The sequence below is a fragment of the Mus pahari genome, chromosome 8, assembly GCF_900095145.1.
Source record: "Mus pahari chromosome 8, PAHARI_EIJ_v1.1, whole genome shotgun sequence".
NCBI classification, from domain to species: domain Eukaryota; kingdom Metazoa; phylum Chordata; class Mammalia; order Rodentia; family Muridae; genus Mus; species Mus pahari.
Window position 1 is genome coordinate 54,511,590 of NC_034597.1, and position 15,441 is coordinate 54,527,030.

Consider the following 15,441-nt stretch of genomic DNA (forward strand, 5'->3'; position numbering starts at 1 on the left):
AAAAAAAAAAAAAAAGAATTTTAAGGTGTATATACTGTCTCAATAAATATATTTTTAAAAGGTTTTAGGAAACAAAATCCACAACGTAAGCGTAATTATACTAAATGAATGAGAAATAAGTTATACTATTGTAGCCATTATTGTACTCTATTATCTGAAAGTTCTCTTGTTTAAAAAAAGATTCAAATCCAGTTAAGACTGAAAAAAAAAAAAAAAAAACTCATGCCACTCACTAGGAGTTTAAGACAACAATGCATAATGATTTACCATCACTGACCCAGAGCAGAGGCACAGCTGTTTTATCACAGCTGTAGAACTCTTAGTTCCCCTTATTGGCGACTTCTGAAGGCAGCCAGGTGTAGCCACCCGGGTTTGAGCAACCTCTCAACTGTTGGTGAGACACTACTACCGCAGGAGAGCACTGTTTAGAAACTGCACTTGGACCCTAAGAGGGCTGAACCCCTGTCAGCTTACTCCACTTGGCCGAGTCAGTCTGAGGGGGTGAAGCCCAGAAACTTGCATCTTCAAACAATCTGACGTTACCGCTATCACCAGGTCAGGGAATTAAAGTCCCATCGACATCACTGAGATTTCTAGCAGTCCCCAAATGGAACCAGAATCCATTAGAGCCCCTTCCCCTTTATGAACTTCATCATCTTCCACACTCTTTATCACCTAGATAAATCCTAAGTAAAATGTAAGTTGCAAGCGATCGTTTTTTTGAATTAGTATCCCAGTCTTAAACATGAAGAACAGCTTTGAAAACCCTAACATGTAATCTTTGGTCTCTGGGAAAGAGAATAAGTCTCAGGCATGATACTTAAATTGAATTTAATTAAATACAAATGCTACGAATTCCAAGAGATAGCCACCACCGCTTAGGACTTCATTTCTCTGGCCTTTGTGCTTGGACCCATTTAGGCACAAGACAAAGGCAGCGTGTAAAGGAGCCCCAACCCCACCTAGAAGTCCCCTGAGAGCAGCTAGAATTCAGTCTGGCTCTCCGACTTAGAGACTGCCGTGTCCCCTGTACTTTGAGGACATGGGGGCCGCTCCTCCTCTTTCAGTTCACTTGGGCCACTCTGGTGCTGACGCCGTGGAAGTTGAGCATCGTAGCCACCAACTCTGGAAGATCGAAGTCGTGCTTCCAGCCCCAGTCCCTCCGAGCATTGCTGTCATCTAGTATCATGGGCCAGCTCTCCGCTGGGGAAAGACGTGGGAGAGAACACTGGGTTATCATGGGCCAGCTCTCCGCTGGGGGAAGACACGGGAGAGAACACTGGGTTATCCAGGCTCTGGATTTGTGAATGGTCAGGCGGATTTTATGTGGAGGGAGAGAGGAGAAGTTCGTCTTTGACTGGAACAGAACGAGTGCACACAGGGCCACCTCTTCTGAGGACACGGGATGAAGGGATGCTGGCCTGGTGAGCATGACTCTGGCAGGATCTTGCCCTTCTCTCTACGTTCCTAAAGCTAGCCACCAAGATCTATTCTCTTATTTGGCCAATTCCTCCTGTTGAGGCTGATTACTGAGGTCCAGCTATCAAAGTTCTGAAGTCCAGTAGTCAAAAGCCACCCTTAGCTCACTCAATTAAGTTAAACACCTCACCCTAATATAGAGTTTCCCGTTTTATCCTTATAAACCCCCATCTTCCAATGTGCCATGTGTGTCTCCTCTTTATTCAGAAGCAATTCTTCGTCCTCTGGAGCAAACACCTTTTACACCTCTCCCTTGTTCCCTTCACCTTCTCCCTCATCCTCTATCGCCTGTCTTTATCCCTTATTCCTGACCTCTCTCTGTCCTTCTAGGGCAATTCTCCTTTGTGCTGAGAACTTGGTCTTGGGGGTCCTGAGATGATTCTTTCCCTTTCACTGGGCACCTGCACTGGGGTTTCATGTTATTAAAACCCCCCAGAGCTTTGAAAGGGGACATTCTTATGTCCAGAAGGGTGTTCCAGACCATAGGTAATGGTGAAACGGGGCCGGACTGTCTCCTGAGCTGGAACCTTTCTCCCAAGGACCCATTTCCCACACGGAAGCATCTGTGGATGGCCCACGGCAGCTCCTCAGCCTTAAAGCCTCTGCACCGGGCTGGCGTGAGTACTCACGAACACTATGTGGAGCTCGAGTGGACTGGTGTGCGGGCTCACCTATGGCCTGTCGGAGGGGATCCACGCAGTAGGTGATCTGGAAGTCAGGCGCGTGCTTGCGGAGCGCCTGGGCCAGCTCTTCGGGGGTGAAGCTCATGGCGCTGATGTTGTAGGTCCTCATGGACAGGCGCTCGGCAGGGGCTTCCATGACTTCCAGGGTGGCCCTGAGGCAGTCACTGATGTACATCATTGGGAGCCTGGTGCTGGCCTCGAGGTTGCACTCAAATGTGCCGTTCTTGGCAGCAGCGTGGAAAATCTGGACGGCGTAGTCTAAAAGAGAATCCCAACCCATGGGTTTTCTCAGCAGGAAGGAAGAGGGTCAGGACTGAGACGCCAGTTCTCCAGTCCTCTTAATGCAGAGAACCTCTTTAGACGACTAAAAATGTTAAGTTCCCAAGACAGATTGAGTAGATAGGCTACATTAAGATTTACTATTATATACAGGTAAATGAGAAAAATTTTAGTTGCTGCATTTTGGGGGGCAGGGAGATAAAAACACTCCTTACTTTCCCGTCTCTCTTGAAATACAAGGAAGCTATGGCAATTTGTGGACTAAGCAGGGTCTCCCTGAAACAAGAGAAATTAAAGATGAAGGAGACTGGTTTGCACTTACCAGTTGTGCCTCCTCCAGGCTGGGAATCTGCAGAAATGATTCCTGGATATCTCAGGCACCGGAAATCCAACCCATATCGGTAATAATAGTACTAAGAAAAAGAAAGAGCTAGCTAAAAAAACAGTAACCCCAGAGACCAGATAAAACAAAAATAGCTTTCTCTTAAAATATCATCACATGCAGTTTAGGTGTTGCTCAAGAGAATATGCATTTGGGGCCTGGAGGATAGATAAATCGATAAAGGCACCTGCCACACAGCCTGGTGACTAAGTTGGGTCCTCAGAACCAACATAAAAGTGGAATGAGACTCCACAGTTGTCCTCTGACCTCCACACATGCTGTGGCACATCTGTGTGTAGATATATACACATAAAGGGCACAAACACAATTTTTAAAAGAAAGAAAGTGGAATTTTTCAGAATTTCTACGTTTTTCACTTTTGTTTAAGAACACTCAACTTTTTATCGTCTAAGAATCACCATCTTGATACTACATTAACAGTGCAAATGATGGAGTAGCCTGCAGGTGGCGCTCCTGCTCCCTGCCATGAGTACTACAGGCTTGCTTGCTTCCCTGCAGGAAGACCGGACACTGACTACAGTGTGCTATAAAGTCAGAGTAAAAGCGTGGTTGAAATTTTCCACAGTAGAAAGTTTCTGGTCTGGAGAGATGACTCAGTTGGTACGGTGCTTCTGGCACAAGCATGAACAGTTAGACTCTCTAGAACCCACTTAAGAAAGCAGGGTGCAGTGTGCGGCTGTAATCTAGCACTAAGGAAGTAAGACATGATCCCAAAGGCTCAATGCCTGTAATCCTAGCCTACTTGTTCCAGGTTCCAGTAAGAGACCTTCTCTCAAAATCTAAGGTGGAGAGGAATTGAGAAAGATACCCAACTTCTGACCCCCACACACATGAGTATATACACTTGTTTATTCCCCACATATATTCTCTCTCTCCCTCCCTCCCTCCCCCTCTCTGTCTCTGTCTCTCTCTCATACAGAAAGTTTTAACATTCCCACCAGTAACTCCGGTGTTGAGAGCCTTACAAATGAGATAGATAGCAAGCACAGACAGGAGCAGTTTCAAGGCCAGAGTGTCCAAAAGTGCTGTGTTACTACCATGGCTGTGGACAAGGAGCAACCTATAGCTAAGTGGTTCTTCAGTATCTCCAAGCATCCTACCACTTGACAAACACACCAGTGAGGTAAGCATCTCTGGGATGCAAATGTTCCATCAAAATGAAGCAGGAAGTGCCTGAGGCAGAAAGAATGGGGCCAGACACAGAGAATCATCTGGTCCTGAACCTTGAGCAATCTTGCCAAGAAACGCTTACTTCTCCCATGAGCTCTGTGTGGACCTTGGATACTCCATAGATGGTCCTAGGCCTTTGAATACAGAGATCGGGTGCAGGGTTCCGGGGAGAGGTAGGTCCAAAGGCTCCAATCGTGCTGGGCACAAACAATCTCACGTTGTATTCAGCTGCAACATCTAGAACGTTATGCAGTCCTGAAATAAATAGACACTATGAAAATCTGAAAAAAACCTTCTTACCAAGAGCTGGAACAACTGACCCCCACTGAGCCAATGCTAGCTGCTCACCTGTTATATTCACATCTCTGGCCAAGGACACATTTGCCTCTCCCACAGCACTCAGCAGGGCACTGTAGTGAAACAGCCAGCTGATACGGTGGTTCACCACAATCTCACGAAGGCTCTTGTAATCCAAGATGTTGGCATAAACAAACGGGCCTGTAATCACAGAGTGACAAAGGCTGCATGCAATGAAGAGCTAAATGGATCCCCTGTCGCCAGCCACTGACTTGAGAAAAATCTCATTCTCATTTTCTCTCACCCTCTCTCACCAACCTTCCTGGAGCAGAAGAACCTGTTTAGCTAGCCTAGACTGGATTGCAACTTTGTGATCCTTCTGTGCTAGCCTTCTGGGTTAACAGCCATGCTCCATCTCCCATGTCTGCTTTCTTGGAATTCATTGTTGTTGTTAGTGATGGTGGTGGTGGTGGTGGTATGTGAATCCAGGTGCCCATAGGGGCCAGAAGAAGATGCTGAAGTTATTGGTGGTGAGCAGTTTGTGAGTGCATGTGCCTGTGGAGCCTTAAAGAGAATCTTGAATCCTCTAGGCTGGAGTTACAGGTGATTGAGACCCACCTGATGTGAGTGCTGGGAAACCAAACTTGAGTCCTCTGAAAGAGCTCTGAACCACTGAGCCATCTCCCCTCTCCATGTTCCTCAAGCTCTTTCCCCTATCAGATAACTTAATTTTTGTTTGTGGGCTCTTTAAATCAGCCAGCCAAAAACTCAAAAGATATAAAATCAGAAATTTTAGTTCAAAGACATTATTTTAAGTAATATGAAAATATATTACTCCAAACTTCAGATTCCACAGAACACTCCTACTCTTTAACATTTGAATATAGCAGCATTGAAAATACACCTTTAAGCCAGGACCCTGCCCAAGTCCCTCTTCGAGTTGCACATGGACTCCATGCGCTTCCCCTTTGACAGTATTTTGAAAAGTAAAACATCAAGGACCATCTTTATCTTACCACTGTGGAAGACATGAGCAGGGGGCTTCCTTATGTCTGATAGGATCACATTGTCCTTCCCAAATCGTTTCCTATAGGGAAAGAGAGCCCGCCACCCCCAAGTCAGCAATGTCAAGGATACAAGTCTTAGGTAACTGATTGTTTCAAAGAGACACTGTAACTTCTGGGCCTCCCTCGGTACCATTGTCACATGCCCCTCAGCTTCACCTCCCTGGGTTCACACCTCCTTTTCTTCCCACAACCTGTCCTCTGCTTCTGTCCCCTCCTCTACTGTACCACCACCAGTGCTATCTCCACATCCTCGGCAGCTCTTCCTCTGCTTTGTTCTCTCACCCTGCTGTCTTCAACCCCAGAGTCTTCCCTTCCAGCTCCCTGCCCTCTGCTCCCAAACAACTGAAGGCTAAATGGCTCATCTGGGGTGATGACTCTCCCAGTTCCTAAGTCAGGACTCAGGACCAAGAACAAAGAGCTGGCTTGTGCCAAGGAGGCAAGATAAAATGTGTTTTACAGAGCTATTAGATGTGATGTTTTAAATGGAAGCAAAAAGAGGCCAGAGATAAAAGAAAAGATAGCCAGTGTTTACAGAGACAACTGTACACTCTTAAGAATTTGATTTTGAAACTCTTACCTCAGGAGGTTAGCAAGTCCTACTCCCAGCTGGCCAAGACCTCCTAGGTGAAGAAGAAAACAGGGTGAGACCAGACTATAAATCTATCCTGAGCATAACAGTGAAATAAGACTCCTCCTGTCTGAGTGAGTTGAAGCGGAGTGGGGGTGGGAGTGGGGAGGGTGGGGAGCTGATGCAGATGTTGCAGACTGCAGCACTGCACTACACTCAGAACATAGGTAGGCTAGCCACTGCTCATGATGGAATTGCTGTCAATGCAGGTGAGAGCTTTGGAGGCACCCAACAGGGAGAGGGAAGCAGGGGCACAAGAGAGTAGCATCCATGCCGGGCCCAGCCCCAAAGGAGAGAGCGAGGAACCATGTGACAAAAGGATAGGGGTGACAAGCTGGTGAGGTGGTAGACATCCTTAATCCCAGCACTTGGGAGGCAGAGGAAGGTGGATCCCTTGAGTTCAAGGCTAGCCTGGGACAGCCAAAGCTATATAGTAGACAGATCCTGCCCCCCAAAATCAAATCAAATCAAATCAAATCAAACCAGTGAGGAGCCGTTTATAGAGAAATGATACTAGAATCATCCCTTTCTAATTTGGAGGCTGGAACCAGGGGCTAGGAACACATCTGGAGGAGGACAACTGTAAAATTCAGGCGAGACATTTACATTGCAGGAAGATAGAGCTGTGAGACTTCCTGCCAGTTAACACAGGACTGAAACCCAGGGGCCCTAGAGACATCTCCCCAGTGGAGACAGAGAATGAAAGAAACCCGCAGAAAGCAGGTTAGGAAAGGACTGAAAACATGGCAGAGGAGGGAGAAATAAAATTCGTCAATCAAATGAGAGGTTTCCTTGGGCTGCTTGGAAGCACTGTCGATGACAACACAGAGTTTGTAGTGAAGAGGGGTGGCCAGGCACTCGATGCAACAAAAAGCTTGAGCAGTGCTTATATCCAGTTTCGTCTCCAGAACACAAAAGTGCAGTATCCATTTATGATGGGTGACTCTGAGCTTAAGCTGGGGACTCTGGCCAAGGACAGAGGTGCCTGCGAGAAAGATGTGTACTCTTCCTGTCCAGTCAGCTTTGCTGCCCTGACCTATTACGTATAATATGGAAGCAAACCAAGTTTCAGGGTAGCTGTTTGGCCCCTATGTGCATTCAGAAAACAAGGTTGTGTTAGGGAAAGCAAACACGGGCAACAGTTATGAGGAAGGGAAGCTAAAGATAGAGGGTGTCAGCTAGAGCCACACCATTGTGCAGGAAGGTGTCAGCTAGAGCCACACCATTGTGCATGTCAGCACACCATTGTACATGATCCTCCATTTTAGTTGAACTGTTAATTCCTGAAGCTGGGAGTCTAGGTGTTAGGCTCCCTGGTATGCAGACAGAAAGGGAGAGAAGATATAACCAGGTAACAAAGATGGTGAATTTCCAAGATGGCTGGCTTCTTCCTCCCCTTCCTGACCCCAGACAGAAGCCTAGTGGCTTAGAACAACAGCCTTGAGAGCCTTTCTTCCACCAATAGGGCCCTTGAAGATGGTTCAACAAGCTCAAGGCCAGATCAGGACATGGCTATACAACAGTTGTGGGCCAGCCAGTCTGTCTTTCTTTAAACTGGCCAACCCCAAATTAGGGAAGGAAACTCTTGAGAGTCTTTAAAATCCCCAGCCCTTGGGCTAAGAGACTAGCTTTTTGGCTTCGAGTCCCCCTCCTGGTCTCCCCCTGCTTTGCAGGCAAGTCCTTCTCTGAGTGCCTGAGCTCTTTGTGTCTCCTCACCCCTAACAAAAGCCTGTCTTCAGCTGCTGCTTCTATCTGCTGGTTGAGATTTCTCTGCTGCTACCTGTAGAGCTCGAGAATTTTTCTGCCTTTTAATTCTTTTTGTTTGTTTGTTTCTTTTTTCGAAACAGGGTTTCTCTGTATAGCCCTGGCTGTCCTGGAACTCATTTTGTAGACCAGGCTGGCCTCGAACTCAGAAATCCACCTGCCTCTGCCTCCCGAGTGCTGGGATTAAAGGCATGCACCACCACACCCAGCTCCTTTTAATTCCTTAACTAGATGAGAAATCTAACCCCATCAAGACCCCTAGATGGTAACAAAACTACAATAATTTGGTTTTTGGACTAAAGTAACTTGTTTTTCTGGGTTCCTGCCCTCCTCATCCCCATAGGTAATTAAGAGACATCTCAACTGCAGACACACTATGGGCAACTCATCAACTACATAGCATAGACTCATTCCCATCCCCTGAAACCTGGAGGAAGACTCCCACTATGCCATTTATGCCTGAACTTTCTTCAGACGCCCTTCTATGCTGCTGTCTCCCTCTCTACAGTGTTAATAATTCTTCTGATAAATCTCCTACCCCAAAAGAACAAACCCTTTGAATCCAAACCCAGGACTTTTCAAAAAAAAGGCTGTGTCTGATCAGAAAAGGGTTGCCACCCCAATTTAAAGTACTTTATGATGACATGTCTCACTCAGAGACCCTTTCTGCAGTGCGAACATCAAATCCAGCTCTGGTGTTCATCATAGCCTGCTCTGATACAGCACAGCACACTCCCTGTTACCAAGAAGCAGCTCAGAGAAAGCAAGGCTCATCCCACAAACGAGGAGAGAAACCAACCTGTGATCAAGACCCGAGGATGCTCTGGTTCCGAGATCGAGGTGGAGTGGAAGTTGGCATCTGCTGGGATCCGGTGCTGGGAGGTGCCTAGAAACTGCAAGGGCAAGACAAGCTTCCGGCAGCTAGAGGCTTTGCTCTGTGCTGTCCCACTGACCACCTGTTTTAGCATCCCAAAGAATAGCATCTGTTCTTCTGATACCCTGAGAGCAAGGAAGGGTGGAGTCCATTACTAACTTTACATCCATTTGGCCCCTGGAAACAAGCTACCCCCAGAAATCATACTTAGCACCAGTTCAGGAGCAACGCCTTCTTTTGTGGTTCAGGAATGCATCAGACTAAACCAGCAGACTTCCCCTAGGAAGCCAGTCATGTGCCTGCTTTGAGCCAGGCCCAGTGACAAAAGGATAAATGTTTCCACAAAGCCTAAGCAGGGAGTATTACTGAAGCCAGGTCAGATGCAAATCCATGGTGGGGGTCAATAAGGCACAACCAACATGCACCAAACAACAGCAAACACAAAAAACAAAAGAAACCAGTCACCAGGTCTGGCGAGGGCTTGCAATCCTGACTACAGTTGCTATCGACCTGTGCACTACACCATCTGGAGGGGACAAGCAGGTCCCAGACTAAGTAGCTAAGCATTGACGATCTGTGCTAACTCTTCAGATGTTATGTATGGAATGAAGCAGAGTAGGAAAGCAGATGGCTAAAAGAAAAAGGCCTGGCAATATTTAGTAAGCTGTGAACAGCCTTGGTTTGACTCCCACAGCCTTCGAAAGGCTCATTTTGAAAGCCATTTTCCAAGTACTTCCAAGATCACAAATGTGCAAATACTTCCCCTCCTCCCTTCACTACCAGCTGACAGTGGAACCATTTCTTGCCTCAAGAGGTTCATACATGCAGGACTTGTGACCATGCTGTGAACTGAACGTTCCCAGGAGAAAGAAGGGGGGAGGGGTGGGGCAGACACACCTACGTTACCAACCTTACAGTCGGCTGTTCACTTAGAACAGGAAATTGGAGAACTGAGACCTTTACATTCACCTTGGGTTAACATCGCTCTCTGAAACTGCCACCTGTTGCCCGCCAGTGTCAGCCTGCTGTGACTTATCAGGTAAATCCTTTCAGACTGTATTAACTTAGCAGACCACCAACTCCCACCAACCAACCCTAAGGCTAATGCTGTCATCAGGCCATATCTGAAACAGAGCAAAGATGCTTCTCTTCTTTGCTCTAACCTGAGGTTCCCATCAATGAGTTTAAAATGTGTCTTGATTTAGGGCATTTTGTTCTGTAAAAATGAAACTGTTTCCCTCCAAATGTGAGTGTCTTTGACCCAAGAACACAGGTGGAGGTACCCCTAAATAATGTTTCATGGCTGTGGGCAATAAAAGGTTACCAATTTGAGAAAATATTTTACAACCTTATGAGTCATGGGGGTGGGGAGCGGTTTAAGTATGAAAAGTTCAGGTGGTTAGAACTCCAGTAGCTGCTGGTGGGGCAGGGAATGCTCTGCAGAGCAGCTGAGGCCCTGCATCCCAGCTGGCTCGTAAGGGAGCCTGGAAGACAGCCTTCCAGTCATGGGCACACCACTGGCTTCACAGTTCCAGATTAGCACCAGATAAGAGACAACCAGGGTTGGCCCCAATACAGGCAATACAGGGAACATCTGAGACTCTCCTCAACCACTCTCAGAGGGAGGCTGTTGGAAAAATCCTCCCCACAGCCAAAACCAGGTAAGAACTCAGATCTTTTCAGTCACTAATCAGCAAGTTCAAAAGGAGACAGAACCTTTGAACCACTGGATTCCCCAAGGTGTTGAAAGTCAAGGACAAATTCCAGTTCCCCAAAGTGCATCATCATCTCAACACAGCCACATGCTGCATAAAGCCATCTTGCTCCACAGTAGGCCACACAACGATAATTGCGTAATACGGTGAAGAGATATAATGATCAACTAAGCGAGGTGGAATTTCCTATGGATGTGTTTCTTGTGTGTCTCCACGTTGTGTGAGCATGACTAGACTCACAGCAGCAGCCCTCAAAATTTTCAATTTCAAGATTCATTTACACTTTTGTTGTTGTTAAAGACAGGACTCACCGTGTGCCCCGCTGTCCTGGAACTCACAGAGATCTGCCAGCTTCCCAAATGTGTGTACTACCACACCCAGCCTCCTTTATACTCTTAACGACGACGGGCTGAAAGTCAGGTATTGTTCGTGGCACACAAACCTGTAATCTCAGTACTCCAGAGGTAGAAGCAAGCAGATCTCTTTGTCAGGACAGCCTGGTCTACAAGTTTCAGGACAGCCAGAGCTACACAGAGGAACACTGTCTTGGAAAACAAACAAAAAACTGTGGACTGAAAAGTTTATGTGAATAAACCTATCTATTTACTGTATTAAACATTGTTAAAGTTACTTTCAAATATTTTATGTATTTTATTTATATGAGTACACTGTAGCTGTCTTCAGACAGACCAGAAGATCCCATTACAGATGGTTGTGAGCCACTACGTGGTTGCTGGGAATTGAACTCACGACCTCTGTAAGAGTCTCTTAACTGCTGAGACATGTCTCCAGCCCTATTAAAGTTATTTAACAAGATGTTTATTTTTATGAATTCATTTAGTGATGCTAACATAGACACTTTTAGGAAAGAAAACTATGTTTTCCAAAGCAAACCAGAAACCCTGTAATAAACAGTGTAAGATCAAGACTCTCACGTCTGCTTCCATGCTCAATCTGGCTTGAGTTTTCATAGAAGCATCTGAAGAGAATGCAAACTTCTGCAGAAAGGGGTGGAAGATGTGGATGTTTCTAAATATGTGTCTCTGATACATCTCTAAAGGTCAAAGGTCAGCTAACCTTTAACTTTGTGTGTGTGATGTCTGTAATTGTTAGAACCAGTACACCCACACATGTGTATGTAACCTGTGTATGGAGGCCAGAGATCAAGGCTGGGCATCTTTCCTCCACTCTTCTCTCCACCTTGAATTTTTGAGAAAGAATCTCTCACTGAGCCTGAAGCTCATCAATTCGGCTAGGCTGGCTAATGGATTTCAGGGTTCTTCCCGTCCCCCACCCCCACCCTACTCCGCCCACTTTCCTCCCCAGCATCATGCTTGATTGGTTGTCTCTAGATCTGATTTAGATTGGTCCTCACGCATGCATGACAAGCAATTTACAATAAAGTGGAGCCACCTCTCATCTTTTAATCCTCCTCAAAGGCAGCTGCATGAGGAATGTGATATGCCTTCACTGCACACCTTGCTGTTCTGCCTCCCGAGTGCAGGGATCTGAGGCATGAACCACTATACCCATTTCTATTTAACACTTTTGTGGAATCTCTTCACCCATTTTTTTTTAGCTCCATGCACTGGACTTTTGGAGAACATTGGTTTGGTGAGTTATGAACTTCTTCTAAGTAAACATTAGTACACTTCCCTCTTCTCTGCAAGGTCAAAGTCACACTGGCAAATGCCACAAAACTCCTAGGCGCTGGGAATGAGCACCTTTCCTCATTCCTTGGCAGCAGCAGACTACTTTCTTCATCTTTTAGACGCCATCTTTCAGATTCTCGGGTATGAATAACCATGTTTTTAGTCCTTTCAAGCAGAACTAATGCTCTGTCATCAAGAGTTGATGGTCCAGCTCACATCTCAGTCCTACAAATGCTTTACCACAAGACAGCATCGCATTTGATAGCAAGAGGGGAGCTTTGTGGGTGCTTCCAGTCACCATCCAGCATCCTGTAAAGACCTGAATTTAGAAGCCAAGGCTTCAGGAAATCAAAGGTTCTTAAGGAAGCAGTAAAAGTGATTACAGCCAGCAATTTATGTTTGTTTAAACCAGCTAGGCAAGTGCTATATCATAGGCCTGGTCCTTCAGTTCTTTCTTTTAAAGACTTATTAATTTATAATGTGTATGTGTGTGTCTGTGTGTCCATTCACTGGTAGACACTTGGCCACTTGGCTAAGACTGAGTGTCAGGCAGTGTGTCTGTGCTCACAAGTGGATGAATTTGCAGTGGCGGCTACATTCACCACGCTGTTGTGTGCTTATGAATCCATGCCAGATCAGACACAGGACTCTTTTTTTCTATTTTTATATTTTATATAATTAATAAAACAGTGCTTGTATAAAAATTCACACAAAGTTGCTAGAGAGCATCCAAGTTCCAAAACTGTCCCGGGTCTGTGGTACATTCAGTTTTCTAAGGGTGCACTCAGGTCAGTGTAACAGGCAGACAAGATGTGGTCTCTCGTTCTCTTTGGTAAAACTATGCTTGTTACTCCTCACAGTATCGCTCTGATATCCACTTTGTGCAGGGTCTGCGCTTCCTGGGATGTCAGACATTGAGGCTGGATCTACAAGAGACAAGGACTGCCCACAGCAGTGACAGCCCCTGGGCCCTCAGCCCCCACTTCAGAATGACCCAGTGACCTCCAACCAGGGGTCTCCAGGTCCCTCTGGATCAGGTAGGAAGCAGTTGCTGGGGGGATGGTAGAAACCGAGGCAATCTCTACAAGAACCCAAATGTAGGCACAGGACTCTTAGTGGATGGTTGGAAACAAAACAGTCCAAGTGTTGAGCTGCTTTTTCACATTCTGTGGAGCTGGGGTGAGCATGTACTGGTGATTCGGAGGAATTGGGGCCTGCTGGTGCTTTTGTATCACTCAAGCCCATGCAACACATCACCAGGGCCCATTGTACTCCTGGTGGCCATACACTGCCAATGGGGAGCTGGGGAGATGACTCAGCAGTTAAGACCATTGGGAGTGGAAGCACTGAGATTCCGTACAGTTTGATCATCTGTCCTGTTTGATGCTTACTTAGCCTGGTGACCCATCCAGCTTGATAACTTCAACAGCAGCTTTCTAGTCTGAAAAATCTAACAGTTTGGGACTTTTGATGAGTTTCCACTATCTAGTTAAAACCTTAAAAGTCACACTTGTCAGGGGACTCTCAATGGCTTGTCTTGACATTGTGACCCTGATATCACTGCATTATTTAGACTGGTGGGCCGGCAGGAGATCCACAGGAAGCCCAGGGGCACTTTTTCAGGTATGCCCTTCCCTCTGGATAAACTCCCCTTCACGAGTTTAGAAACTGGCTCGGAGTTGTTGCTCACATCAGCCTCCCCTGACATCATGGGCATGGATGGCACTGTGGGCTGGAAGGTCAAGTTCTCGGTTATCCCCTGACAAGTCAATCATTCATTCTTCAGCATAAAAATATATGAATGGGGGCTGGAGGGATGGCTCAGTGGTTTAGAGCACTGACTGCTCTTCCATTGGTTCTGAGTTCAATTCCTAGAAACCACATGGTGGCCCACAAACATCTGTAATGGAATCCTATGCCCTCTTCTGGCATGCAGGTGTGCATGGAGATAGAGCACTCATATCCAACAGTAAATAAATAAATAAATAAATAAATCTTTTAAAAATGTATGAATGGATATCCTTATATTGTGGTATTATTATATTTCTAGTTACAAATAAGTACACTTGCCTTTTGATGCCTCTCCATGAGGATGCAGGAGAACTCGAATCCAAAGCCACAGAGATAAAAACAGGTTTAAAAACGTACAGCAGTGCAAAGTGCTTTCATCTACAGAAACACAGATAGCTCTCCCCTAAGCCTAGAGTTTATAAGACTTTAGAAACACAAGACTACTCTAACACACCTTTCATTAGCTACCACAGGCCGAACTCAGATCATCTGAGAAACCCCGAGTGCACCGGGGAGAAAACGCCAAGAGCAGTATTCTTCCTCCAGCGGTTTGACCTTGTGGACTCTACAAAAGGTCTCGGGGATCCCCAGGGTTCCCCAGATCATACTCTGAGAAAGGCTTTTGCCGGGCCAGAAAGTAAATTTGCAAAGAGCAAACAGCAATCCTTGGTCCCTCTTTGTTAAAGCCAAATAGTAAGTAGGCAGTGGGCTCGCTCCCAAGCACCCTGAAGACTTTAACTGCAGAGAATGAAACAGAGAGGAAAATGTGCTCTTCCCCTCTGATTTCTTCCATCCAGAACAAGGAGGAACCCTCGGGAACACCGGCACTCGTGACCTGGGTGACAGAGATGGGTCCGTGCTCTGCTGGACGTGTGTGTATTTGCACCTGGGGACAAAGGTCTCTCGTAAGCAGCTGTAAGCCCAGGCTTCCTTGAGAAATGGCTCAGGTGAGAAGAGTTCGGTCAGGGTTGGTCACACTGGCTTCAGGTGTCGGGAGGCAGTGTTTGTGTCCCCAGAGGGCAGTTCCAGCAGCCCTGCCAGCTGGAGAAGCACAGACAGAGAGCAGAAGGCACCAGGACTTCATCTGTGCTCTTAACTGACCATGTTCTCAGACTAAAACGATTCAGCTTTACCTCTGGGAAGAGAGATTCCATCACTGCTGACCTGGGGATGAACAGTCGTGCTTCAGGAGTACTGGAGTTCTTTAGAAATAGCCTTTTCCATGAGGAAAGGCTTCAGTGCTCCAACCACCACAAGACTACCCTAAACTTCTAACTGCAATCATTCTTACTCTCAGAGACTAACTCCTGTAAGCTATAGTCAATATTCCCAGAAACAAAGTAAGACATTGCCTTGGGGAGAGAGGAGCAGCCCAGAGATCGACTGCACGACAGTGCGCATAGGTCACACTCCCAACAATTTTAAAGATTTATTTGTGTATTTTATGAGTATGGGTGCTTTGTCTGCATGCACACCTGCACACCAGAAGAGGGCATCAGATCCCATTATAGACAGTGGTGAGCTGCCATGTGGATGCTGGGAATTGAATCCAGGGCCTCTGGAAGAACAGTCAGTGCTCTAAAGCCGTGAGCCATCTCTCTGGCCACACATTACTGACCTTTCAAAAAAAAAAAAAAAA

General features: G+C 46.3%; 1 protein-coding gene across 1 annotated transcript in view; it reads right to left on the minus strand.

Annotated features, from left to right (window-relative positions):
- Positions 1-702: 702 nt before the first annotated feature.
- The window catches only part of LOC110325835 (L-threonine 3-dehydrogenase, mitochondrial), a 16,559-nt gene continuing 1,820 nt past the window's right edge, over positions 703-15,441 (minus strand). Inside the window, exons 2-9 of the mRNA XM_021203974.1 lie at positions 8,570-8,769; positions 5,956-5,998; positions 5,328-5,398; positions 4,363-4,512; positions 4,097-4,269; positions 2,764-2,854; positions 2,151-2,420; positions 703-1,203 (exon numbers count right to left, since the gene is read on the minus strand). Coding sequence (XP_021059633.1) covers positions 1,064-1,203; positions 2,151-2,420; positions 2,764-2,854; positions 4,097-4,269; positions 4,363-4,512; positions 5,328-5,398; positions 5,956-5,998; positions 8,570-8,753 — 1,122 coding nt within the window. The 5' untranslated portion in view covers positions 8,754-8,769 and the 3' untranslated portion in view covers positions 703-1,063. The remainder of the gene's footprint in view (positions 1,204-2,150; positions 2,421-2,763; positions 2,855-4,096; positions 4,270-4,362; positions 4,513-5,327; positions 5,399-5,955; positions 5,999-8,569; positions 8,770-15,441) is intronic.